This window comes from Anguilla rostrata, chromosome 4 (genome assembly GCF_018555375.3).
Source record: "Anguilla rostrata isolate EN2019 chromosome 4, ASM1855537v3, whole genome shotgun sequence".
NCBI lineage: Eukaryota > Metazoa > Chordata > Actinopteri > Anguilliformes > Anguillidae > Anguilla > Anguilla rostrata.
In genome coordinates, this window is record NC_057936.1 from 5706800 (window position 1) to 5734172 (window position 27373).

A 27373-nucleotide genomic window follows, 5' to 3' on the forward strand; every position below is an offset into this window, starting at 1 on the left:
ATGTCACTTCAATGGTTATGAATTCCACATAAAGCATAGGCACATTGGCTATATGTATGCCGTTAATTCGAGCGTCTGATAATTCGCACACTTCTTGACGTCGTACCGCCGGCTAAATAAATTCCACACGACGCAGTAAATGTCACCGAGATGTAGTAAATACGCCGTCAGTGTTGCATTATATGGCGTACAGACAGTTTAATGACAAAGACGTGTTGTAGGACTATGTAGCCTAGCCTACTCTTCGGAGGAGTCACGCGAGAGCTTTCCTCAAAGTAGGCTACCAGAGCAACTGAACCGCTCGCGCTGACTCTAGGCTACTTTCACTGGAAATCCATTTCAGCGAAATACATCAAACTAATTTGAATTTGCTTGGAAAGCGGCGCATAAATCCAAGGTGCCCTAGGGCCCTTCTGAAAAACAGAAAGCCAGTCAGGGCTGGTTATTATCTTTACTGATTTATCAATTTTCAACTCGTGCGATCGAAAAACAATAAAAAATTTAAACTCATGGAAGGGGGATGATTAGCCTACATCTTTGAAATATATACAATGAATTCTGAGACTTCACCTTACACCAAAAGAAAAAAAGGCGATATGACCCTTTCTCTTATAAACAAACTGGAGAGGACAACTCGTGTTTACACAGTGCTGTTCGAAACTGGGCATCGAATTTACCTCCTCGTCTCACGAGAGTGTCTGGACTTAAAAGTGAGGCGTAGACCACGTTGCATTAGTCACGGAGACATGACTCAGCAATGTACTCAGGCGCCTCAGTTTCTTTAAGTGGCATTGAATCGTACTGATAGTTTGATTTGTTTTAACTTTTCTGTCCTTGGGCATAGCGATGCTGTACGTGTAGCGTTCAGCCTGCGCGTGTATTGCGATGCACATTTAAAATTTAGACTAACGGTTAAATTCATTATTCGTTATAAGTTCTCCTTTTAGCATGTTGTGCTGAGTTACTCCACCCTCACTCTCGCACTAACATTGTAAAATACCCTGGATAACTTTATTCTCGTTGCATCACGTATGCATTATACCCTCAAAATAACAATATATGCTTGTAATGTGTCGTGTACACCGCCCTTTTATAAAGGGATAGAGAGTTCCACACTCCCCCTAATACGGTTAAATTTGGTTTGCTATTCCCTGGAGGTCACAAATATTTGGTGTCTTGTCAGGGTCTTGTTTTGTCCCCCCGATTATTTCATTCCTTGTTGCCCGGTGAGAATCAATTCGCAAGGCGTCTCCGGTTTCATATGTCTCTCCAGTCGTTTCAGTGCCCTTGTTTTGACCTTGCAGATACAGAGGAAGATAACGCGTGATCTCTGACTCATCTGAACGGCGTTTTTTCTGGCTGTATTCCTATCTTACAGACAACCGTGCGGTCCTGCTTATGTGCAGGCGTGTCCGGCGCGCTTGAAATCGAGGGTATTGGCAGGTTGTGACTACATTGTTTTTGCTCGTAGCGGGGTGTATTGTTACTGGCGACAGTAGAAACGAGACAGTAGAAGTGTACTTTTCAAATGTCATAAGGATTGCGCGCGGTCAGCGTCTTTTGCTGTATGCAGGAGTGCTCCTGGCGATTTTCAGCGTGAAGCCTCCGACAAAATGCCCAGCATAGAAATTGGAAACTTATCACAATAGTAATCACAGTAATATTAACAAACCCAACAGGAAATTGGACTATACAGGTCCGATTTTGTGTGAATAATGTGGAGGAGAGTTAGGCTATGCAATGAGAGATCAATAATCAAAGTTGTAGATTAAATAATACACCATGGACTGCATACCATAATAAAACAGGCCAGGTCTAAATTTATGCATACAAGGATGTCTTGTGACAATGCATAGGACACACCTAGAAGCATCATGTTATACTGCAGTGTGTCTTTATTACACAGATAAGCACAGATTTGTCATTACACCTGGATTTGTCTCTCGGCTCTGCTTATTTTTCATAGAGACATGTCCCAATATGTCACGGCCCAACGCAGACAACCCTCATTTGCGAAATGGTTACTCCCCTAATTGTCCTTCACTTTTCCTTTCCCCTTCGTTCCTTGTCACCCCAGGTTCTACTGGGATTTCACGATGCTCATGTTCATGGTGGGCAACCTGATCATCATCCCCGTGGGCATCACCTTCTTCAAGGACGAGACCACCGCGCCCTGGATCATCTTCAACGTGGTGTCGGACACCTTCTTCCTCATGGACCTGGTGCTCAACTTCCGCACGGGCATCGTTTTCGAGGACAACACCGAGATCATCCTCGACCCCAAGAAGATCAAGAGGAAGTACCTGAAGACCTGGTTCGTGGTGGACTTCGTCTCCTCCATTCCCGTGGATTACATCTTCCTCATCGTGGAGAAGGGCATCGACTCGGAGGTTTACAAAACGGCGCGGGCCCTGCGGATTGTGCGCTTCACCAAGATCCTCAGCCTCCTGCGGCTCCTGAGGCTCTCCCGGCTCATCCGCTACATCCACCAATGGGAGGAGGTAAGCAGGGCGGTGGGAACATATTCCACCAATTGGGAAGAGGTGTGCAGGGCGGTGGGAACATTTCCCACCAATGGGAAGAGGTGTACAGGGCGGTGGGAACATTTTCCACCAATTGGGAAGAGGTGCAGTAAGCAGGGTGGTGGGAACATTTTCCACCACTTGGGAAGAGGTGTGCAGGGCGGTGGGAACATTTTCCACCAATGGGAAGAGGTGAGCAGGGCGGTGGGAACATTTTCCACCAATGGGAAGAGGTGTACAGGGCGGTGGGAACATTTTCCACCAATTGGGAAGAGGTGCAGTAAGCAGGGTGGTGGGAACATTTTCCACCAATGGGAAGAGGTGTGCAGGGCGGTGGGAACATTTTCCACCAATTTGGAAGAGGTGTGCAGGGCGGTGGGAACATTTTCCACCAATGGGAAGAGGTGTACAGGGCGGTGGGAACATTTTCCACCAATTGGGAAGAGGTGCAGTAAGCAGGGTGGTGGGAACATTTTCCACCAATGGGAAGAGGTGTGCAGGGCGGTGGGAACATTTTCCACCAATTGGGAAGAGGTGAGCAGGATGGTGGAAACATTTTCCACCAATTGGGAAGAGGCACAGTAAGCAGGGTGGTGGGAAATAGGAAGAGGTCAGCAGGGCAGTGGAAAGTTTTCCCACCAATGGGAAAAGGTAAGCAGGGTGGTGGGAACATTTCCCACCAATGGGAAGAGGTGAGCAGGGAGGTGGAAACTTTGCCCACCAATGGGAAGAGGTAAGCAGTGTGGTGGGAACATTTTCCACCAATAGGAAGAGGTAAGCAGGTTGGTGGAAACTTTTTCGACCAATTGGAAGATGTAAGCAGGATGGTAGGATTTGCCCTGCTGGTTGAAAAAGTTGGGTAGAGTCCAGGTCAAAGACACAGTATGTGGAGATGGGTGCTCTGAATGAATGAATTTGGACATATTCCATCGATGGGGCTGTTTAATCATAATGCTGTCGTCAGTTCATTCAACCTTCATTTAAGATTCCCGGTGACAAGTGAGGGTAGGAACCCTCTTTCTCAATGCGCCGAGATTACAAGAGGTATAAGAAATAAAATAAATAAAAGAGATAATAACACATTTATTTAATATGCACACAGCATCGTTGCTTAAGCCTAACATTAACCATGGCATGCTGTCAAGAGTTAATCTCAACGGAAGTGTATGAGAAATCCAGCTCCGGTGCTACCCTGTGAGCGAGTTAAAAGGCAGTGCTCTTAGAATATCCCATAATGCACCTTCCTGTGGATATGTCCCATATTTTAATGCTTCAGCAGTTTGCTCAGAGAGCCGTGCATGAACGCATTCTCCCGAAGGCAAAAAAGCAAATGTCCTTTTTTTTCAGCTCTATCTTAGCCAGCTTGTAAATGCAAATACAAATGCAAATGCAAACAGAGAAGTGCATTTCATCATTTATTCTGTCCAAGGGAGTCAGTTTCAATATGGACAACTGCACATTAAGTCTTACTAATGAATCATTTGCTGTTCTGTCCATTTGTTGTTGCTCAGTGTAAATTTTCAGTGTTAAATCAACTCTTACAGAGTACGTATAGTCCCAGATGAACTTGTACGCACTCTGTTAGAGTTGAATTAACGCAGGACATTTTACTGTGCAGAGAATATTGTTTATCGTCATTGTGGATTAGAAGGCTCGTACAGCTCTGATTGGCTCTTCGCGTCCATGCCGATGCTCGAAGGTTCTGCCGTCAGTTCTCACCTTTTGTCAGCTGAAAGCTACAGCCGCTTACGTCACGCAGTTGGTTCACAGCGCTATCCGATTGACCCGTCGTGTGTCCACTAGCCAGTTGGATCCTTAGCCTTTGTCTTCTGTTAGCCTAAGCCTCCACTGATTTTAATTCTTTGCCTTGTAGTAATCCCAATGGATTCCATAGCTATCTACACGCTCTGTCAGCGATACGCACCAAAGCTCTGTTGTCACATAAATCCCAAGAGAATTCAGTCGCCCCAGATGTTTCATCATTGAACATTGTTAGACCCCTTGTGATAGATGGTGCTGGTTCTGCTGCAGATACCTAGTTGTTTCCCACATTTTGGTAGAATCTCAAAAGTTCATCAGCCACGATACTTAATTATTAAGCAAAATACTTCCACTGAAATAGTTTCGAAAGGCTTTCTTATAAGGCCAAACAACAACCCCCATTTGTTTGTGTGGAAATGACATATTTGACCTGTTAAATGGCTAATTTCACCTGAGCATCTTATGGAGTGGAGCGAATCATTGACTGCCTAATTAAGCATCGCTGATGCCTTTTGAAATTTACTGACGAAGGTGTATTATTATCACATGACCAGCCAGCATTCAGCAGCATCACCATTAAGTGAGAGAGAGAGAGAGAGAGAGAGAGGGAGAGAGGCAGGAAGAGACAGGAACACCAGGAGGCCACTTTTTTTCTTAACTGCTTTGCTTAAACCCGGTTGGCTGTTTTAACACATTTACATCCAAATGTGAATGCCAGCAAACCTGCCAAAAATGGTTGGTCAGAGGGAGTGTTTTTTTTTTTTAATGAGAAATTTTTTTGTGAGATGGTTTTTTATGAGAACTGTGAGACACAACACAGCCCCAGCTTTAATAACCTCATAAATATGTCCGTAAGATGCCCTTGAACATAGCAACACTTCACCTGGGGTCAGCAGATTCGTCTGGGTTTATCACAAACATGTACACACACCCAGGTTGCACAGCTGAGGCTGATGGTGTTAACCAGGCACGGCTGAGGGTGATGGGGCCATAGCTTACATATGAGTGGATATATGAGCTGTTCTGATATATGACCCAGCTGGCACAGCTGAGGTTGATGAGTACCCATGTTGACCAGGCATAGCTGAGGATGATGGGGCCTTAGCTTACATATGAGTGCATATATGAGCTGTTCTGATATATGACCCAGCTGGCACAGCTGAGGTTGATGAGAACCCGTGTTGACCAGGCATAGCTGAGGATGATGGGGCCTTAGCTTACATATGAGTGGATATATGAGCTGTTCTGATATATGACCCAGCTGGCACAGCTGAAGTTGATGAGAACCCATGTTGACCAGGCATAGCTGAGGATGATGGGGCCTTAGCTTACATATGAGTGCATATATGAGCTGTTCGGTTTCCCCAGGGGTCTCTACTCCTTGTTGAGAGGTTTTCTGCTAGCTCACAGGTGGTGCTGTTCAAAATGGCCATCAAAAGGTCACCAAAAGGTTTTACAGAGGGATTACTCTTTGTAATCTTATACCCTCTATAACCTGGTTCTACAAAGCAAAACACCTACAGTAGTGTAAAATCAGTTGTGGTACAGTACATTTTTACATTGATTGAGTACCATGGTATCCAGTGTGGATAAACTGTTGGAGCTGAATTAACATTAAAGCTTTTACTGTGCAGTGGTCTAAAGAAACCTGTGCTAATTAAGATAACGAGAAGCGGGGCATTTATTTACCTTGGAGCTCTAAGGTTTTTGAATATTTATTTTGTAGTTGATAAATGCAATTCTGAAGCAATCATATGAATAATGTGCTTATATTTATTCAGTGTATGCTCAGAGATGCTCGGGGATGAGTCACCAAAACTGAACTGACTTCTGTTGACATATATTATACATTCCATTTTATTTCCTCGTTTGAAGCATATCCACGACGAAAATATTAACCATTAATCATTATGTGAATTTCAACATTTAACATTCATAATTTTGTTTGCGTGTTTGTCCTCATGTGTCCTTGTATTTACACAGGTTGTCCCATTGAGGTTAAAATCTATTTTACGAGGGAGACTTGTACTGGATGGAGGTAGCGGTCATACACATTACCATTACAAATATAAAAAGGATAACAGAGCTGTAGATTTGTATGCGCTTATACTTCTGCTTAGAACACTTTTGTGAAGCATCGTGGAACACAAATTGTCAGTTAACATTTAAATAATGGAGATGTTGCACTCAGAGAAGATGGTTCAGGTCAACATTGTGTTAAATAATACCAGTGACCATATGCTATTGCTTCAGGCTCATTAAGCTCTATTTGGCTTAGTGTTTCTTTTGTACAGAACAAAGTTTAATATTTTTCTTACAAAATGAAAAGAAATGAAATATAAACGTTTGAGGGCCACACCCCCTGAAGAGCTTATGTTCCCCAGTGATTGAACGAACGAGCTGTCATATAAGGGCTTTGACCAATGGCGTCGTATGAGGTGGGAGTTAGGATGATTCCAAGGGCCCTGACTAATTGGGGCCCTCAAAAAAGAGTTGTTTTTTTTAAACCTTTTTTTTTGAGAGCCCCTCAAAGTAATTTTGCTGGGATGGGGGAGACCTGGGGTGGTGGGGCCCAATGTGAGATCTTTTCACGGGGTCCTAAAATCCCTTGGTGGTGCCCCTGGCCACGACAGTGTTTTGTCTGCTCCATGTTTTATTCCCACACAGCGATGGCGCTGTGGCGGTGGAGATTCACATGGCCTCCAAATACAGCCTCCCCTCTCTGCCGCATCCCCCCCTCCCAACTCACCTTCTCCCTCCTGTCTTCTCCCAACCCGCCTTCTCCCTCTCACCCTCTCTCTCCCACCTTCTTCCAACTCGCTTTCTCCCTCCCGCCCTCTCCCACCTGCCTTCTCCCAACTTGCCCACTCCCTCCCGCCTTCTCCCAACTTGCCTTCTCCCTACTCGCCTTCTCCCTCCCGCCTTCTCCCAACTCGCCTTCTCCCTCCCGCTTCTCCCCCTCTCCTCCCCCTCTCCTCCCCTTCTCCCTCCCGCCTTCTCCCTCCCGCCTTCTCCCAACCCGCCTTCTCCCAACTCGCCTTCTCCCTCCCGCCTTCTCTCAACTTGCCTTCTCCCTCCGTCTTCTCGGCCCCATCGATTTCTAATAGAACCTGACCGGAGGGGAAGCGGCAGAAATGGCGGCCTTGCGTGCGAACGAAGCCACAGCGGTAAATTGGCGGGTTGGTTTCTCATGTGTGAGATCACTCACGGTCAATTTTGCCCGATTAAAGTGGTCGAGCCGCGTGCGACGCTCGGCTCCTTGTCCCTTTTTTCCTTTTTCCCTTTTTCTCTTTCCCCGTTGTTCACCGCGAGAGATTTAATTAGGGGAGTTCGTGCCTGTCACGCCCTCTTCCCTGCTTTGTTGTCGCTGTTGTTTTTGATCTTGTTCTGGAAGTTTTACTTTCATGGCTGCAATATGTTTTTAAAAATTCAATTTTAAAGCCCTGTGTAGATCCCATTGATATCTGACTATTGGACCAACCCTTTTTTAAAATCTCACTTTAAGGGACTCAGTAGTGACATGACCATTACAGGAAGGCGCTGTCCATAACCCATGTTTCTCTCTGTACAGAAAAAGAACCGCAAACCAATAAGAACATAAAATATAATGATAATGCGATGTAATCCCACTGCGGTTAAATTTAGAGCCTCATGATTGGACCCTTGGGGTGAGGCCGCAGGGCTGGAGCACTGTCACATGGCTAAGGGGGGGGTGGGGGTGGGGGGTGGTTAAGGGGGAGGGACAAGGTCCTGGAGGACCAGTTTGCCAGAGACAGCGAGATCGGATGTGAAGGGTCGTCAGGAAAGAGCCGCGGGGCCACGCTCTGGGGCCCAGCTGAAAATGGAGAGTGAGGGTTCAGAGTTCAGAGGTCAGGGGTCAGGGGGTGGGAGTAATGTTACCTGCAGTGCCTGAGGCGCCAAGCGTGTGTGCGGTGTGATAGGACGGCAGATAGGCAGATAGACAGTCAGCACTGTGCGGTCAGGGCCACACACTGAACTGGACGCAACGGACAGCTGTGAGATTTACCTGTGTCAGCTCCCCCAGACACCTTTTCAAGATGTACGATTCTCTCTGTCTCTCTCCTACCCTCGCCGCCACACACACTGCCACACGACACGACACACACACACACACACACCTCTCTAACCAGCACACACCCACCTCTCTTTTGTCTGCACTCACACTCGCGCTCGCACACACACACGCACATACACACACGCACGTACACACACAGACACACACACAATCTCTCTCTCTCTCTCTCTCTCTCTCTCAGTATGCCAGACAGCGAATTGCATCAGATAGGATTCAGGGCCGTGCGGACCTAACGATATTCAGGACGGGCCTACCTGCAAATGAAATGCGACGAGACCTGCATATCTTGCAGGGCACTGCCCGCGCCCTTCCAGGAGAAGATGAGCCGCACTGCGCGCTGAAATGCACATTCAGTCCATTACATCGCATTTCATTCACCCATTTAAAGAGAGGAGGCTCTCATCCGCTGCCACTATTACAGTGGGGGAGAACAGAACAGCGCATTGGCCATTCAGCAGTTCAGCCGTGTCTTCAGAGAAAGCACGTACGTCCCAAATCGCAGCTCATTCTGCAGGTGCAGAACTGTATAGAGCACATTTACAGGTGAAGGCTTTTGGGTGACGGTGCTGGTGGCAAAATCACAATCCCACTGACAGAATTCGGCTCCACACTGGGGTACGGTACAGGGTTTTTTTTGTTATGAAAGGTACAGTGTTCCCTCACTGGGTCATGTGTGCCTTAGAATAATATGAGTACTGTGGGCGGATCTTTGAGGGTACCGCCCAGTGACAAGCCATTATACCCCTGTAGATGCACTTTTTTGCTCGTTTTTGGCTGGACTGCAACAGCCTTACCAACATGAATGTCTGTGACTGAGTGAGTGAGTGACTGAGTGATGAGTTACACCATTGGTCGGCCGGTCCAGCCATATACTAGGTTTTAACCTGGGCTTGTTTTCTTCTGACAGTACACTGCACTGCTGCTTGTTTTAAGGGCCAGTTCTGGCTTCGTCCGCTGAGGCTAATTAGGTTACTGAGGTTTCTTCCGACAAGTGTCAGTCCGTGAAGAATTACTGTATGTCCCCGTGTGGCGGAAGGCTTGCAATCTGAATTCCTTCCTTTCATTGACTTTCACTCTCCCCAGACTCACGTCAGAGGCTAAGCCAATGCCCCCGCGCCGCTCCCCTCCCCTGCCCTCCCCTCCCCTCAGTCACATCTCAGTAATTGCTTTAACCCCCAGCGCGCGTCGCCTTGCTTTTTTACCTCGAGTGCGCCGTTCTAAAACAGTCAGAGCTAATTAAAAATACGGGGCGGATTAGCGAGCGCGAGCTTCGACTGTCCTCGCGGCGACAATATATGAACGCGGAGGTCTGCGTTTGGAGTGGAAGTTTTATAGTGACGGTTACGCAGGTCGCAGTCGCGAGCAGGGGGAAGCACGGAGGTAGGCTACTCTCGCAGCGCTCGTTTAAATGACTGCAGTTCGTCCAGACGCGGGCACGCCGGTGGTTTATTTTATTTGTTTAGCTTTTATTTAACCAGGTAAAAGTGATTGAGAACAAATTCTCATTTAAAACACTGACCTGGTGGTGAACGACGGGAAGTGCGTTAATTCACAGCGATCAGCACTGGCGTGCGGATGAAAACATTATTTTTTCTTCCCTCAATCAGTTCTTTGAGCTAGAAAATTATGGAGCTTTTCACTAGTTGCGGGTTGCCTCATCTGCAATCAGAGAAAAACAGCAGTGACACACGGTCAGCTTATGGAAATTGAACTCATTCATTGGGAGTGGTTATTTAATGTGGTAATCGCAGAGCGGGAAGTCATCCAAATCACAAGCTTTTCACCTCCGCTGATGAAATCAAATTAAAAAATGTTTTTTTTTTTTTTTGCCCCAACTAAAAAAAAGCCGTCGGATGACTCACTTGTGTGTGTTCAGTAGTTTGCTTAATGGAGCTATTATTCTCTTGATTACGGAGTTGTAATTTGAGTGAAGCGTGACCCTTAATTATCAAATCAACTCTACGCAACAGAGTGGCTCTCGTACGTCTTTGCGTGTGCATGAAACCGGGCTGCTGTTCACCTTTGACTAAACGAGGACACTAGTTCCGTAACAACTACGGACCACCCCTGGAGTCCGTATACTTACGCGCACATCTGGATCAGTCTCACTAGCGCAGGGATGTCGTACAGTCTTATCCGACAAGTGTCGGACGCCGGCGCGGGTTTTCGTTTTGGCCACCTGATTGTACTCATCGATGTCTCGATTGAAGACCTCGGTTCGTTAATCGGTAGAATCAGGTGTCGCAGTGTTGGGCTAAAGCGAGGGGTCCTCAATCTTATCCAGAAAGGGGCCGGTGTGGGTGCAGGCGTTCATTCCAACCAAGCAGTATAACACACCTGATTCTACTAATCAAGGTGCTTAGCAAAGACTCCAGTGGTTGGTTAGTAGAATCAGGTGTGTTATACTGCTTGGTTGGCATGAAAGCCTGCACCCACACCGGCCCTGTCTGGATAAGATTGAGGACCCCTGGGCTAAATCAACAGAAAACCTGCGCCCACACGGACCCTTTTTTTGGATTAAGATCGGACGCCCTTGCTTGAGCTGGAAAGAAACAGAGGCACGAATTCAGATACATAGCATCTTCTGTGAAGCGCTCTCAGGTTGGGGGGGGGGGGGGGGGGGGGGAATGGATGTTCTCTAAGATCACATTTCCCTTGTCTGTAGCCTTATCCCTTATCCCTTAAGGAATGAAAGGCAAGAACACTGATCCTCCCCCTCCTGTATATTAGAGAGCTTTTTTTTTTTTTTTTTTTTTGGTGTATAGATTGACGTCGGTTTCCGCCATTTAAAGCCCTCGGGGTGCCGCATGATCCTGCTTTTCAGGGTGGGGCCCTAAGAGGCCCTAAGAGGCCCTAAGCAAGGCTAGTAAAGAAAAACAAACTGACAGACAACAAAGGGAGCGTTAGGGCAACATGGCTCAGGAGGTAAGAGCGATTGTCTGGCAGTCGGAGGGTTGCCGGTTCAAACCCTGCCCTGGGCGTCTCGAAGTGTCCTTGAGCAGGACACCCAATCCCTACCTGCTCCGGCGAATGAGAGGCATCAATTGTAAAGCGCTTTGGATAAAAGCGCTATATAAATGCAGTCCATTTACAAAGCCGCGAGCTGAATCTGGAACAGCAGCCCCGACGGTGAACTCCAACTGCACTACCGTCTCTGCAAGAAAAGGGAAACGTTTCCTGTGGCCTTCAAATGGATCGACGAACTGTTTTAGTTTTATTTATTGCCTGGAAACAAATCTTGCGTACCCTTGGGACTTAAAATCAAAATATGCCCACATATTCTAAGAGAGCATCTACTATTATTGATCCAATAGCAAATAAACTATAATAATTCTTAAAATACGCCTATTCTTAGCGAGCGTGATTTCTTTACATTTTGATAATTGTCTTTGTTACAGCCATCAGACGCATCAGTAGTTTAAGACAAATGTTTTCCAGTTCTCAAAGTGAAACATGTCTTCTATCTTTTCAGTTTCTCAAATATATTACTTTTTTTTTAAAAACTTCATTATCAATGTGTTTCTTTAATTTTATCAGTCCGTAATATTTTAAACCATTAATTCTTCTGAGAAGAACCATCTGTTAGCAACAGATGCACTCCTCTTTTTTTTTGCACAGATAGCATGGTGTAATGTTTTGCTACATTCAGTACAAATTCAGCAAGAAACCATATTTGTCATACACAAAATAACTCTGAAGAGAAGCAACAGCTTGTGATCCATCCTTACCAGCATTTCATAATACTATGCAGCTATTAGTACATAAACGTATGTTTATATTTTTCCGCATTGTGAATAAATAGTATCACAAAATCCTGTGTCTTCGCCACATAAACGTGCATTTTTATTGTTGCACACTGGTTAAATGATTTTAACATTATTAATATTTTTATTACATTCATTTAAAATCACTGTTCAAGTTACAAACGTCTAGATCGGGGTTCTCAAACTAATATCCTGGAGGACCACTGTGCCTGCTGGTTTTCGATGCGCTACGGCACTTAAGTGCTGAACTTAAATCAGTGATTGGCTAAAGTCTGCACACCTTGTTTCCAAGGCCTAAATTGGCTGCTTGATTGAAAAGAAATCGCAAAAAGTACCAAAAGAGATTGCAGCTCCTCCAGGTCTGGCGTTTTAGACCCCTGATTTAGACGGATGCCCTCCCATTTTAACACATTCAGTGTTCTATAATACCTACGATGTATTACTTTGAACTTATCGAATATGATTGATTGATCGATGACGCAAATCAACATTTGGCTTCGCTAGATCAATAAAAATGCAGCTGTGAAATCCTTTAGTGCTTTCCCTGTAATGACTGTGGTGGAGTGAGGTGTTTGGTTTACAGCCAGATTGAATTAGGGACTGCACATTGAAATGGCATTAAGAAATGGAACATTTGTGAGTAGACAAACCTTCCCAAATGGAAAAAAGGGCTTGTGGTGATCTGTTATTTTTAAGATCTTAAGTGTCTCCATCTTTTGTGAAGAGGAGTAGCTCATATCATTCTGCACAGAAGGCAACGATAAATTAAGTAGTTCACTTATCAGATGTAATACTGGATACATAAAGTGTGTTAATTGCTTGCTACAGTTAACTGCAGTATCTGAGCCTAATCAGTTGGTTCCCTAACCCAGAATTGTAAAACCCCATTGTACTTGGTGATATATATTTTTTGAGAATGGATAGAACCTCAGTTGATTTCACTTTTCTAAAATAAAAAACCCGCTAGTACTTATTTTTTCTCCCGTCTTCCATCTTCATAGCAGTAGAGTTTATGTTGTATGCGCAAACATGGCACGTTGCCCAATCCATTGTTCTCACGCCAATACTCACTCTAACCATGCCAATATTTTCATTCATAGTATAGCATCTTCCACCAGAGTAAAAATGCAATCATAAAAGGAAATAAAATACAGTTTCCATTTTTATAAAAAATAAAACGTAAATTTCTAAAGTGCTTGTAAAGTATGGGGGACATAGACCATGTACAAATGTCTCTGGTTGTCTACGTGAGTATTGTAGGTTGAACAGATGAGTATGCCCACGTACTCCAGCTGTTCAGAGTTATATTTATAGGTGTGACCGTAAGGCCATTGAGCTTATATTGAATGCGTGCTGGTGTTCTCATGTATGTGCTGCAGTACCAAAAATGACTATTCCAACATGCAGTTTAGGATTCTAATTTACAATAAATCAAAAAGCAAAAAACGTATAGCCCAGAGCCCAAAGGGGATTGGATGACGAGGATGCTCAGCACAGTATGGAGTCAAGTGCAAACACATTACTTTTTATTTTTATGGGCTTTTCAGCTTTATTGGACGGGATGGTGTAGAGAGGCAGGAAGAACAGGGGTAGACAGAGGGAGAGACGTGCTACAAAGGTCGCGCAGTCGGACTCGAACCGCCGATGTCGCTGTGGACAGTGCTCTACAGGCTACGCCACGAGACACCCCCCAGAAAAATCTGGAAACACATTTTCTATGAAAATGAAATATTTGAAAAATGCAAATGCATCTCTATGAAAGAGGTTGCATTCTCATAACTTGCCCGGTGCAGTCATAGGATAATTATGGTTCTGATTCATTTTATTTATTTATTTATTCATAGGATTTACCTTCAGTTCATGAGGGCAACTCCTAGTCATGGAAGCAAGTGCTCTCTTTGCTTATTCACAACTAAAACATTAAACTGAGATGACATTTCATAATTTTGCACAAGGAAAAATAAGGTTAGGTAACAGTAGTTTCATAGTTACATTTGTTTTTCCCTGTGTTTTATGAAGCCTACAAAAGCCTTTTTAAAGTGTCATTTGGCATTTTGCTCAAATTTCCAGGGTGGAGTTTATTAGTTTGAAAATACACTGCCCTCTCCGCGTTGTTGTCGTCTCAAACATTTTACTACTGTCACTTGTGGTGGCGTGATAACGTGTGTGCCCTTATCAAGCAGAATTAGGGTTGAAGGAGAGTGTGTGTGTGTGTGTGTGTGTGTGTGGCTGGCAGCTGTTTAGAACTCTGCCCTAGAGCCCAGCCAGGCTCATCAGTTCTCCTGCCCGGAAGAAACGAATGTTCCGGAGATCGGAAATTTACTTTGGGTTCCTGGGTGTGTTTTTTTCCGGTTCCACCAGGAAGATTCCCACTCTCACCGGAATGGCGAAAGCAGCAATTCCCGGGAATCGGCCTCTTCCGTCTCTGCAGTCTGAATGGGAGTGGCCTGGTTTCCCTGGCGACGTACTGTACGTGGTGCTGCTAGGCACCCAGGCTACCTTGTCACCGCACCTGTTTCTCCAATGTTGGGTCACAGGGGGGATTTGATCAGCGTGGGAAATGTGTTCGCTTCTTCCCCGACCCTTTTTGCTTTTAGCCACACAGATATGCGTTAGATCATAGCGCAAAGGCGCTCACCAGTGTGCTGAAAATAACCTGAAATCAATTTGTGGCCTTGTGAGCTGATGACCTCAGCTAGTAATCATAAGATTGCGGGTTGGATACCACAGATACTTAAACTAAAACAATGAGAAAATATCCCAGCTGCTTCAGTGGATAGCATGCAAAACATTATGCAGATAATAATATTAAAAGTTAAAACTAATAGTAACACCATCATTGGCATCACCGTAATACAGATATTAACAAAAATGGTATGCCAAGTGATCGTTCTCATTGTGGTGTTTGCTTTAGGGGGAAAATGGTGTGAGAATGTCCCTTGTAATACACACTGCTGTTCCATCAGTAACTTGTGCAGGAGACTGTGTGAGTGTGTGTGTGTGTGTGTGTGTGTGTGTGTGTGATTGATCCGCTCGTCCTGCCGAGAGTAACTAATGTCTTGGGAGAGAGTCTGATGACTGGCTGAACCACCGCCCGTGTTTGTTCTGGGGTCATTAATCACGAAAAAAAAGTTTGTCCGCTCGAGCTCGAAACGGGCCTGCCAGCGTCCTGCTGGTTTTATCCCTCCTCTGAGTCCACTGAGCCTGACGGAGAGCCGGAGAGGAGCGGTGAAGAGACTGCCGCGCGCGTGACGACGGCGCGTCGATAAACCGTCTCTACCCCACTGACCGTAATGGCCCCTGACAGCCCCCCCCCGTGCTTTTAGATGCGAGCCGGGAGTCAGCATCTTCAGAGGCAAAAGGCAAGGCAAATAAGGGGCGACATAGCTCAGGAGGTAAGAACGATTGTTTGGCAGTCGGAGGGTTGCCGGTTCAAACCCCGCCCTGGGCGTGTCGAAGTGTCCTTGAGCAAGGCACCTAACCCCTAGCCCCTAACTGCTCTGGCGAATGAGAGGCATCAATGTAAGCGCTTGGATAAGCGTATTAATGCGTCCGTTACATTCCAAATGGATCAAAAGAGATTGAATATCGGAAAAAATTACGTTTTTTTTTTAGCTCTGTTCCGAGTGGAACCGTTCGCTTGCTCATCATCAGCTGAAGCGAAGGTTGAGGGCTGGATGGTGTGGGAGAATCTTTAGCAGATCTTACTTGGTTTTGAGCTTGGAGAAAAAAAAAACATTTAAATCACTTTGAATGTATTTAAATGTATCCAAATCTTCTAGTTTTTTTTTTTTTTTTAAACTGAAGGGCAAACACATCCTGACGCCTCTCTGGGACACTTGCCAGTGTTTGGAAAGGTGTGGCACAGATCGAGCCCTGTGTCTTCAGATGGAGACACAGGTGACGTGGAGGTAATACAAAATCACTAGATATTCATAACTAAATTGTCACTGAAAGTATATATGTCTTTTCTCTGTCATTTCCGGGCCCGCTGTTATGCAGAGTGGTTGGCTTGTCTCAGGTGTGGGGCTTGCTTTGTTTCCTTCTGTGTCCATGGAATGGAAGTTCAGTGAGGAACTGCCTGCACCCTGTACGCCCTCAGACCACCTCCCCCCCCCTCCTCTGGCACGTGCTCACAGGGCGGGCTCTGGCACCAAGCCTTGGAGATGTGCCGCGAGCGCTGTTTACCCAGCTGCAAGCTAGCGCACTGCTAGCGCAGATGTTCCCCGTGATGATATATTGCCGGCAGCGATCAGAGAATGTCTCCTTATTTCAAGCCCTTGAAAAGAGCGCAACAGCTGGAGGAGAACGGGAGCTGGGCTTACTTTCGTTTTGACAGAATCGCCAAGCGCCCTCTCCTACTAGTGGCCACCTACTTCTCGTTTTCTGGTCGCAGCTCGAGCGGTTAGCCGATGACGACAACTGCGGCGAATCGTTTTTTTTTTTTTTTTTTTTAAATAGATCTGAAATAACCGTCAGAAGTTTAAAAGTTCCAGCGCGAATGTTTGTTTGAAGTTTGAGAGAAGCGCGAGGGCGAACCACGATTTGGAGTGTCAGCGGCTGCGACAGCTCGGTGCGAGTGGAGCGTAATGACGGTAGTCAGATCTGGTCGTTGGGTGATTGATTACCCCTGTTTGCGCGGCCGGTGTCTGTTTCTGGGCGGCGCGGGGATTAACGGAGTGGACGCTTCCGTCGGAAATGTGTCCCCTGTAATTCGTCTGATTACCTGGCGTAGTCCCTCTTCACCCCCTCATTAATTCCGGGCTGTCTCTCTCCTCACCCAAACTTTTTAAAATTATTTTTATTGTCTGCCTGAAAATACTTTTTTTTGTATAAATCCACTAATTGTGAAGAAGATGCCAAAACTGTCTGGCATCAAGATGTCACTCCTAACAGAGACAAAAGGAACTGCATCACAGGCATGATCAAATCGAGTGGAGTGTGACTGATGTGTGCAGACAGTAATTGGGTTTGAGTAAAGAAGTTGTGGGCTGGAATGGGTGTGTGAACAAATACCAAAATATTGGGTACAACATAGGCAAAATACCATATATATATATAGCCAGAATATGAAATTCCAATACAATGCTGCTTTGGGAATCAGAGATTAACAAGAGTGCTTAATCTTGTTGAAACAGCAACAAGTGGTCGTACACAGCAAAGTTCTAATTGTTAAATCAACTGTAGCAGAGTTGTTATGAGTTGAATAGGAAGCACATGTATTCTATCAGACTTATAATTTAATGAGGATGTGGTATAAGACTTCGTGCTGTGTGGATGCTGAGGTATCGGGTGCTGCCTTTCTGCGTCTCACACTTGTGTTTGCCCAACCTGTGCTTCATTACATTACATTACATTTATTCAGCAGACGCTTTTATCCAAAGCGACGTACAAAAGTGCATGTCAAGGTCATTGGAACGACTACAAAAAAAGAGGTTCGATAAGGTAAAGTACTCATTATGTAACAGTTATTCATGGCGAAGAACACAGCTCAGTTCACGCAGTAAACATTACTCTGACCTAAAGCTTCAGCTTTAAGGGGTGGTGTTGTGTAAGACGTCCCTAGCCGTCTGAAATATGGGTGTGTGTGTGTGGCGGGTGAATAATTCATTTCCGAGCACTCTTTCTTTATCACCTGCGAGCAGCTATGGCCGCCGTGTCTGGATGTAAAAGCTAAAAATGTCTGGGGGTCTCTCTGGGCACGAAATGACATTCTCTTCACATTTTGTGCGACAGAGAACAGGAAAGGTCAATAATCCTCTCCGGTCTCACTGACATCTTCATTCCCACCCCCATCCCCTAACCCCCAGCCCCCCTGCACCCAGCCCCCCCCTGCTCCCACTCACCTCACCTCTCTCTCCTCTGTTCCCCCAGATCTTCCACATGACCTATGACCTGGCCAGCGCGGTGATGCGCATCTTTAACCTGATCGGCATGATGCTGCTGCTGTGCCACTGGGACGGGTGCCTGCAGTTCCTGGTGCCCATGCTGCAGGACTTCCCCGATGACTGCTGGGTGTCCCTCAACAAGATGGTGGTACGTGCCCTCCGTCGCCTGTCCCCCCCCACCCCTGCTGTCAGTCTCTAACCCCTCCCCTCCTCCGCCTGGCTCGATCAAAACCCATCTACCGATGATAATGATAAGCTGCTGCTGCTGGTGGTGGTGGTGTTGGGGGGGATGCTGATGGTTGGGGGGAGGGGTCGTGTCCACAGACAACTGCAGCATGATCCCTGTTGCATTGGTTTGCAATGTTATGCCGTGTACTTCTTCACACTGAAAGCCATATAATAATAATAATAATAATAATAATAATAATTAATTTTAAGAAGAATAATTAGTATGCTATTATTATTATTATTATTATTATTATTATTATTATTATTCCAGCGTCTTCTTTCTGAAGCCCTCCTGAGTGCACACGGCGCTCATAATTACTCCCCCTCTCGCTCGAATCCCTTCGATCGGAAAACGGTGCGAAGAACCGAGAGATGAAAGAGAAGCTGGGGTTATGCTTGCCTGTAGATGTGTTTATGACAGCAGGATGGCGGGATGAAGGAAGAAAGAAAAGTGGGGGATGGAAAGGGCGGTGCCACAACTGCAATCTTTCTTTCTGGCTTTACCTGCACATAAAGGAGAGCGGTTTATAACACCATCAATCCCACAGATTTTACAAGCTGGGGAAAATTGGGCAACACCCCCATAAGCACTAATAGAATTTTGAATGCTTCTAATGGTAAATGGACTGCATTTATATAGCGCTTTTATCCAAAGCGCTTTACAATTGATGCCTCTCATTCACCAGAGCAGTTAGGGGTTAGGTGTCTTGCTCAAGGACACTTCGACATGCCCAGAGCGGGGTTTGAACCGGCAACCCTCCGACTGCCAGACAATCGGTCTTACCTCCTGAGCTGTTGTGGGCTGTTGATGGAGGGGGTGTTGGATTAATAACAGAGATTAATAGCAGTTTCCCAGCATGCATTATTTCCCAAATCTAATTTTCGGTCTCATCTGCTACACGAGTCGTCTCGTAGTCCGTATCGTAAGCCCACGCGATCCCTTCAGGAAGCAGGAGTTCACGTACAGGTCGTACACGAGCTTTAGACAACAGCAACGCCTGTTCTCACAGAATAACGATGGTCGATAGTTTAAAAATGACAGTTTAACTGTCGAAACTACTTTTGCGTCCGAGTGGGTTTATCCGTTCTGACTGACGGATTAAAGTCTGTTCCTGTCGAAAGCTGGCTTTGTGTTTGAGGTCCGTTCTGTGAAATTGCGTTTGTTTAAACCTGGACTGACACCTTTTAGCGTTCGATAGCACGGATCACATGACGCTGTCGCCTGCCTGGGCCCTGGTCCTTCAGAAAGGCCCTGTGCTTATCGGTGCCTAATCTGCCAGCCAGCGGCTCGCTGGAGTGCAGACAGACAGACCGGGCTGATGGGCTTCTGTCTCCTCCAGGGGATCTCATCCCTGCTGGACACACACACACACACACACACACTCGCACACACACATGCACACACACACACACACACACACACACACGCACACAGAGCTCCCAGCTCAGGATGCTTGCAGATGGGCCTGAGTGCAGGCTGGGATTTTGGGGGCCTCACTGAGAGAGATGGGCTCTGTAAGTGGAGCAGGAGCGGAACGGGGGGGGGGGGAGCAGACAGACGGACACACAGCCAGCTGACAGGAGCTCCCAGGGAGCTGCTTCTGCTTCTCCTGGGCCGCGAGAGGCAGATGGATTTAGGACCCCGGAGAGGGGCAGGGGGCAGGTGTCGGTGCCCCACATTCGCGGACGGGCCCATGTGACGGCCCGTTCTCTCCCAACGCCTCCGTCCCTCTTGGGTTTCCTGGGTTTTGAGTGGCTTTGAGGTGAGGACAGCTTTCTCCAGTGGGGTTGTGCTGCCTTGCAAAGGTGCTGACCTCACCCCCCTCTCCTTCATGCACTGCAAATGGGTGTTTTGCTAGCGCGCGATAGCGCCCGCATTGGAAAATCCCATCGACCCCACGCTAGCTTATGTTAGCTGCCGTCCGGCTAACATGGCGTACCTCAGCGATCGCAGTTGCGACCTCTCGAAAATAATCGCTTCCAGGCCAAAGGGCGCAGCGTGAAGCGATTCGTCTCCCCGCGCCACTCAAGACCGCTCTGCTTTGAGCTGCGGACCAGCTCGCAGTCGCCGCTGCGCAGCTGCGCAGCTGTTCGTCCGTCTTCAAGCCGTTCAGCCACAGCGCTAGTGGGCTACCTTCAGGGGCGAGCGCCGCTGTTTCACCGAGAGAGAGATTTCACTGTGCGAAAGTCCTTCGACTGGTCTGCACCCGCCCCTCCCAAAGGTACTCACCCTTTAACGAGTAGCTTTTTCAGAATGTTTTTTTCAAAATTCTGAGTCAGTGTTCTAGAACCTCCCCAGTAGCGATTGTGACATCAGCATTAGAATGTTCAGTCAAGAACATTCTACTCACGCGTTTGTTGATCTCGCGCCTTAAAAGGATTAAAACGATGTCCTGGAATGTTTGTTAAATACGAAAAACTACTCCTGTCGACCGCGTCCGTTCTTGGATATCCCAGCCCCACGTGTTGTCCGGGGATTAAATCCCGGTTGTGGTTGAATGGTTCGGATATCGCTGCTTTCTCGTAACGGCGTGACCTATGTTTGCGGCCCCCTCTTACGTAAGTCAAAGGAAGGCGCTCTGGGATCGGTCTTGTTTTCCGTAAATACGCACGCACGCGTCACCGGGTCAGAATAATACCTGACATCCTCCGTTATCCATCTGTATCCTATTGAGCTTTCTGCCTGGAAAACCTGGAATAGATTAATCTGTATGCCGTAGTGGGATTTCATTTATGTACCCACACTGAGACCAGATTACTGAATAGAAAACGCATAATCACACACTTATGCATGCGCACAGAACACACACACACACACACTTGAATAATTTATGTGAATTCACAATGAAACATGTAATCACCCAAAAGGATTCCTGTGTAGATGCAGTGTGTGGATTCTTTGGCATTGGGTCCCATTTTGTTTCTCATCACGTGTGTGTAAATATTGAGGATCTATCGAGGCCAGTGGAGGGGTGCGTATCGCATCGCCTCCCCCATATGGACAGACCTCCGGGAATAACAAACAGAAATGTATTGCGAGATGCTTTGCTTATGAATACACACACACACACACACTTTCATAGAATACTCACCAGGTTTTACAGACATGATGAAAAAATACAAATGGCTCATGCACGCACACACACACACACTCATGCACACTTTCATAGAATACTCACCAGGTTATACACAAATGATGAAAAAATAAAAACAGCTCATGTACACACACACAGACGAACACACACACACACACACAGGAACACACCGCACGCACACACATACAGAAGAACACACGAGCAGCTCTACAGGAATCCCTCTGTTTTTAAGGCTAATTGGGACATCCGTCTATTTATTCAATTACACGATTTCTCCCAGGCGCTCGCGGCGCTGTCAGGAAGCATCGCGGTGACGACCGGCTCGGTGGAAACGGGGCGTGGCGCGGGACGGCCCGGGGGGGGGGGGGTGCTCACGCCGGCTACCACACTGGAGGTTTCCAAGGGAGGCATCCCCCCCTCCCCTGACCATCCCGCCCCCCCAGCCCCCCCGTTGCCCGGAAGCTGGGCATTTCCGCCATACCACTACATCTCCGCTCCTCCAGCCATTCAGGGGGGGTCCGCCTACAGGACTTCAAAGCTGGGGCGGGGGGGGGGGGGGGGTGGCATCGCGAACATCCCACATCTGCCTCCCCCCCCACATCCCCTTGCCTCCTTTCTTTATCCCGCTTAACACGCTCATCCAGGATCTGAGAGGAAGTACACGTTAATCTTTGATTAACCGAGGCCTGCATTATCGTCCATAATGCAGGCGCTAAACGAGGGCTGCTGTTAGCGCTCCGCTAATGGGCTGTGTACAACCAGCCAGCCTAAGTGCAATTCTTATTTATTTTTTTTTTTTTTTTGGAGGGAGGTTAATTATCCATTTCCTCTGGGCTTTGAGGACTAATTGCTTGAGGTCCCAACATGACCAACATGGCCGCCCCCCCCCGTAGGTCAGTCCAACGGGAGAGATTTATTGGCGGTGGTCGAAAGTGTGAATTTAGTCGGTGCGATACGTGATGGCTGTGCGTTGGCACTTTCTTTCCAGTTTCACAGATGAGGAAAAAAAATATCCTTCAAGCTTAGAGAACATTTGAATGGAAATTGATTTTTTTTTTTTTTTTTTTGGTGTCGCTCTACGTCTTGCAATACGTGAAAAACAGAACCGCGTGCCGAGGCACGGTCTGTATTTATCGGTTTTCTCATCGGCTCTGTCAGATCCACTCGTTATGCCTCCCTCTGGACGTTTCTGTGCCACTGAAATTACGTGAATGTGAATTGCATGCTTTTCATTATCGCCGTCGTACGCTTTCCTGCCTGATGGATGGATGGCCGTTTTCACCATGAACAACCTCTGTTCCGTAGACCGCTACAGTATAAACCTCTTACTGTACACGGCCCTGGGGCGTCTGTTCAGCGTAGCGTGAACGTCTGTTTAGTGTAACATGCAGGGAGCGTGCGCTACAGCGCCCCACTACGTTCCACAGCTGAAGAGTTCCCTGCTTTCCGGGTTTCGGTTTGGACCGAATTCTGTGTTAAAGCTGCAAAGGTTGGGTGGCAGGTGGTTTTTATAGGCTTCTAATTTATGGTCTACTGATTCCCGACGTCAAGCAATTCATTCTCTTTACATTTTCACCTTCCCAAGCGTGTGAGGGGCTATCGAATTCATTTATTCATTCATTTATGTTTACAGTAGAAGTCGTTGAACTCGAATTGGATCGACTGCATCAATCAGTTTTAGAGAAATGGAAGTCCACTGGACTTACCGTGGCTTATTAACACGATCAGTGCCTCTGTGTGTCGTACTGTAATAATCTATCTGGCGCATCAGCAACGTGACATCTAGTGCTGAACTGAGTGCACTGAAAACCTCACTAAAACACACAAAGACAGAATGTCACATCGCCGCCCTTGTGGTATCGAGGAGCCGAGCGTAAAACTTTAATGACGCCGGGGTCCGCTGTCACGGCAGCCGGGCGGCTGTTCGGGTTTTTTTTAATTTTTTTTATTGTTTATTTGAAACTAAGTCGTGGCAGAAAAACTTCGGCACGCGGGTTGAAGCCGTCTAAAATGGACACAATTAGCCAGCGTCGCCGTTTCAAACTTTAAAGGGTCAAGACCGACTACGCCCGCCGGATGCTAAAACTGCGGATCCTGCCAGCGTATGGCAAAAAAAAGTCACCGCCAAGCCAGTGTTCTCTGCGGGGGGGTGGGGTGGGGTGGGGGGCGAGGGTGAAATGGAGCTGCTGTTGCACAGGGGCTGGAGACGGATGGACTAACTACCACCACTCTGTATATTTCATTTTGAGTAAATGGACTGCATTTATATAACGCTTTTATCCAAAGCGCTTTACAATTGATGCCTCTCATTCGCCAGAGCAGTTAGGGGTTAGGTGTTCTTGCTCAAGGACACTTCGACACGCCCAGGCCGGGGTTTGAACCGGCAACCCTCCGACTGCCAGACAATCGCGCTTACCTCCTGAGCCATGTCGCCACTTTAAATCCCCCCCCCCCCTTTCATGACACTCGTTACATGCACCCCCATTCCAGCACTTTTCGGTAATTTGCATTTGTCCTAATATCGTAAGTATCATATCTTATTGAACCTGGGTGTCCATGACCATGAAATATGCATTTGTACGTCGCTTTGGATAAAAGGCGTCTGCCGAATAAATGTTATGTAATATACTGGACGGGTCGGGGTAGGACGTTCGGTCATTTTAGACCGAGATTAAAAGCATACATCACAGCCGCCCCCCCCTCTCCCTGCTCGCGACGCGGCAGCGCTGTCAGGCTGCTAGGTGAGCCGGGTAGAAGCCTGGACGATGGCCACCGGGATTGAGAACGAAAAACAAGCACCTGTCACGTTTATTTCTGCCCCCCTGCTTCATCTAGTAACGTTTGTCCATCTTATCGTTCTTTCGCCACAGTTTGACCGGTTTGCTCACATTACAGGCATTTAGCAGATGCTCTTATCCAGAGCAACTTACACAACTTTTTTTACATCCATTTTATTACAGCTGGATATATTACTGAAGCAATGGAGGTTAAGTACCTTGCTGAAGGATACAACGGCAGTGTCCTACCCGGGAATCGAACCCACAACCTTCTGGTTACCAGTCCAGTTCCTTACCTACTATGCTACGCTACCACCCTACTCACTTTTGGCTAACGTGCTCGGCGCCCAAAATTGAAACGAGGGTGGCCTTGGTAAACAGTAAACATTAGAACCTGTTATTATTATTATTATTATTATTATTATTATTATTATTATTATTATTATTATTATTATTATTATTTTATCTTTTTTTTTTTGTAAAAGCCAACACGTATGGCTGCTCTCGCCGAGTTTCTGTGTCCATCCGCTAAGTGAGACAGCACAGCGCTTTGCAGCCCCGACCGACCGGCCGTCCCTGGTGCCGCGCGACGGATGTGCTAATCCCGCGCAGCGGCGTCGTCGTCGGAGACAGCGGATGTGGGGGGGTGCAGGGGGGGGGGTGTTTATTTATGTCACGGTGTTGTCTCAAACGGGCGGCGGATGTGTGCCGCTGGGCCGGTGGGCCCCCGGCTAGGGGGGGCCTCGTAGGCCGTCGTCCCGGCGACGGAGAGCCAGGGATTTGCCCTCCCACCTCAGGTGCTCCCCGGACCCGCCCGGAGGAGGAGGAGGAGGAGGAGGAGGTTGGTCGCGTGGGGTTGTGCAGGTCCCCAGCCGCCACCGAGCAGCCAGATTGCCTCCTGGTGCTCACCCGGACCCGCTCCGCAAGAGCAATGTAGGCTTCCTTTGCGGTCCGGCCGCCCCAGCAAAGTAAACAAGCGGCAATCAAGCTGAGGCCGACCGGGCGGCAAAAAACGAAGTCGGAGACGCCGGCGTACGGTTCGCCGAGCGGGGCCGGCGAGGGTGGCGTGAGCGATGACATCACTTCTCCAATTCAAACAGGCCGCGTTCCTCGGTCTCCTCTTCCGGGCCAAAAGAAAGGGAGCGTTTACACTGACTCCTGCGCCCGGGAATTATCGTTACGCTTGACTGTTACTGTACACAGCTTCTCAGACGTGCTCTGGAACAAAACAAAAAAGAAGAAGACAGACTTAATGGCTCCTCGTTAGAGGCTTGTCTGAAGAAGCGGCTCGCTCTGCCAAAAGCTCGCGATGATCATGCCTCTGGGTCGCCTGTGGTACGAAAAAAAACACACCTACAGCGGTAGGCAGTGTGCAGTGGCACTGTGTGTTAAGGAAACAGGGCTTGCAACTCCACGGCTGCGGGTTTGATTCCCAGGTGGGGCACTGCCACTACCCTTGAGCAAAGGCACGTAACCTGTACTGCTTCAGTAAATATCCGGCTGTATAAATTAATTGTATATTAAAAAACTGCACGGTAAATATCCAGCTGTATAAATTAATTGTCTATGAAAATAAATATAAGCCGTCTTAAGTTGATCTAGATAAGTGTCTAATTTAGTGTCTGATAAATGCCTAAAACACAGTTACTCAGACCCCCCCCCCCCCCCCCCTCACTCTCTTTCCCCCTGCAGAACGACTCCTGGAGCGAGCTGTACTCCTTCGCCCTCTTCAAGGCCATGAGCCACATGCTGTGCATCGGCTACGGCCGGCAGGCCCCGGAGAGCCTGTCGGACATCTGGCTGACCATGCTGAGCATGATCGTGGGCGCCACCTGCTACGCCATGTTCATCGGGCACGCCACCGCCCTCATCCAGTCGCTGGACTCGTCCCGGCGGCAGTACCAGGAGAAGGTAGGAAGGCCCGCGTCCGGGACACAAAGGGGCCCGTCCGTCTCGGCGCAGTCCCCCTGCGGCTAGCGGCTAGCGGGCCGACGAGCGCGCGACGGCCTCTTCGTCGGCTCGTTAGCGGCCCAGCGGCGGCCCTGCCGACGGCGTTTTTTTGCACATCGCCGCTACGGCGCTCTGCTAGCGAGCTAGCGGCGGCGGTGGCGGCAAAGCGGTCAAGACGAGGATCGGCTGTTTTAAGAGGAAGGCAAAATGGCCGCCGGTCGGTCCTCCCCAGGGGCGGGCGCGGCTTTCAAATGGGAACGTGCTGCTGCTCACGCCCAGGGTGGCACTGCGGTGCATTGTGTACGGAGTCTAGGAGGAGTCTAGGAGGAGTCTGGAGGTCTTAGTTCTGTTGGATCCTCTTTATGTATTACGCTCTCATTTCCAACCCCTGTCCTGTTCCCGTAATTTGCTCAGAATCTGCTCAGTATTCATTACACCACGGGACATTTTATAAGCAGAGAACAGGCAAGGTCGGAAATCTTCTCAGGTCTCTCTCTCTCTCTCTCTCTTTCTGTCTCCCTGTCTCTCTCTTTCTCTCTCTCTCTCTCTCTCTCTGTCTCCCTGTCTCTCTCTCTCCCTGTATTTCTGTCTGTCTCTTCTTCCTGTCTTTCTATCTCTCTCTATCTCTCTCTGTACCCCTGTCTCTCTCTGTCTCTCTCTCTCTCTCTCTGTCTCCCTGTCTCTCTGTCTCCACCCTCCCTCTCTCTCTCTCTGCCCTTTTCCCTGCATTGCTTTTTGCCTATCTAGGTCTGCAGACAGCTTGGTCTCTGTGTGTGTGTGTGTGTGCGCTTTTTTTGTGTGTTTTGTTTTCTGAGAGGGAGCTTGTCACATTTTTCTAGGTCACGGTGAAGGAGGAGCAGACTGTGCAGTCTGTGATCCTGGGTGTTTGAGAGTGTGCTGCTGCGGGGCCTACTGCCACAGTCAGCGTTCTGCTGTGGGGCCTACTACCAGGCAGGCTGCTGCTTCGGGGACTACTGCCACAGTCAGGCTGCTGCTGCAAGGCCTACTGCCACAGTCAATGTTCTGCTGCTGCAGGGCCTACTGCCACAGTCAGGTTCTGCTGCTGTGGGGCCTACTGCCATAGTCAGTGTTCTGCCACTGCTGGGCCTACTGCCTCAGTCAGTGTTCTGCTGCGGGGCTTACTGCCACAGTCAGTCTGCTGCTGTGGGGCCTACTGCCAGTCAGGCTGCTGCTTCGGGGCCTACTGCCACAGTCAGTCTACGGCTGCGGGGACTACTGCCACAGTCAGTCTGCTGCTGTGGGGCTATTGCCACAGTCAGCGTGCTGCTGCG

At 47.8% G+C, this 27373-nt stretch overlaps 1 protein-coding gene and 1 long non-coding RNA gene across 2 annotated transcripts in view; both read left to right on the plus strand.

Moving 5' to 3' along the window:
• The window catches only part of hcn2b (hyperpolarization activated cyclic nucleotide-gated potassium channel 2b), a 51085-nt gene that overhangs the window by 3975 nt on the left and 19737 nt on the right, over positions 1-27373 (plus strand). The window contains exons 2-4 of the mRNA XM_064330243.1: positions 2078-2501; positions 18018-18179; positions 25824-26042. Of these exons, the coding sequence (XP_064186313.1) occupies positions 2078-2501; positions 18018-18179; positions 25824-26042 (805 nt within the window). The remainder of the gene's footprint in view (positions 1-2077; positions 2502-18017; positions 18180-25823; positions 26043-27373) is intronic.
• LOC135252307 (uncharacterized) lies at positions 10800-13085 on the plus strand. Its single transcript, XR_010329390.1, has 2 exons — positions 10800-10980; positions 11145-13085. It is a non-coding gene; the product is annotated as an uncharacterized LOC135252307 (long non-coding RNA).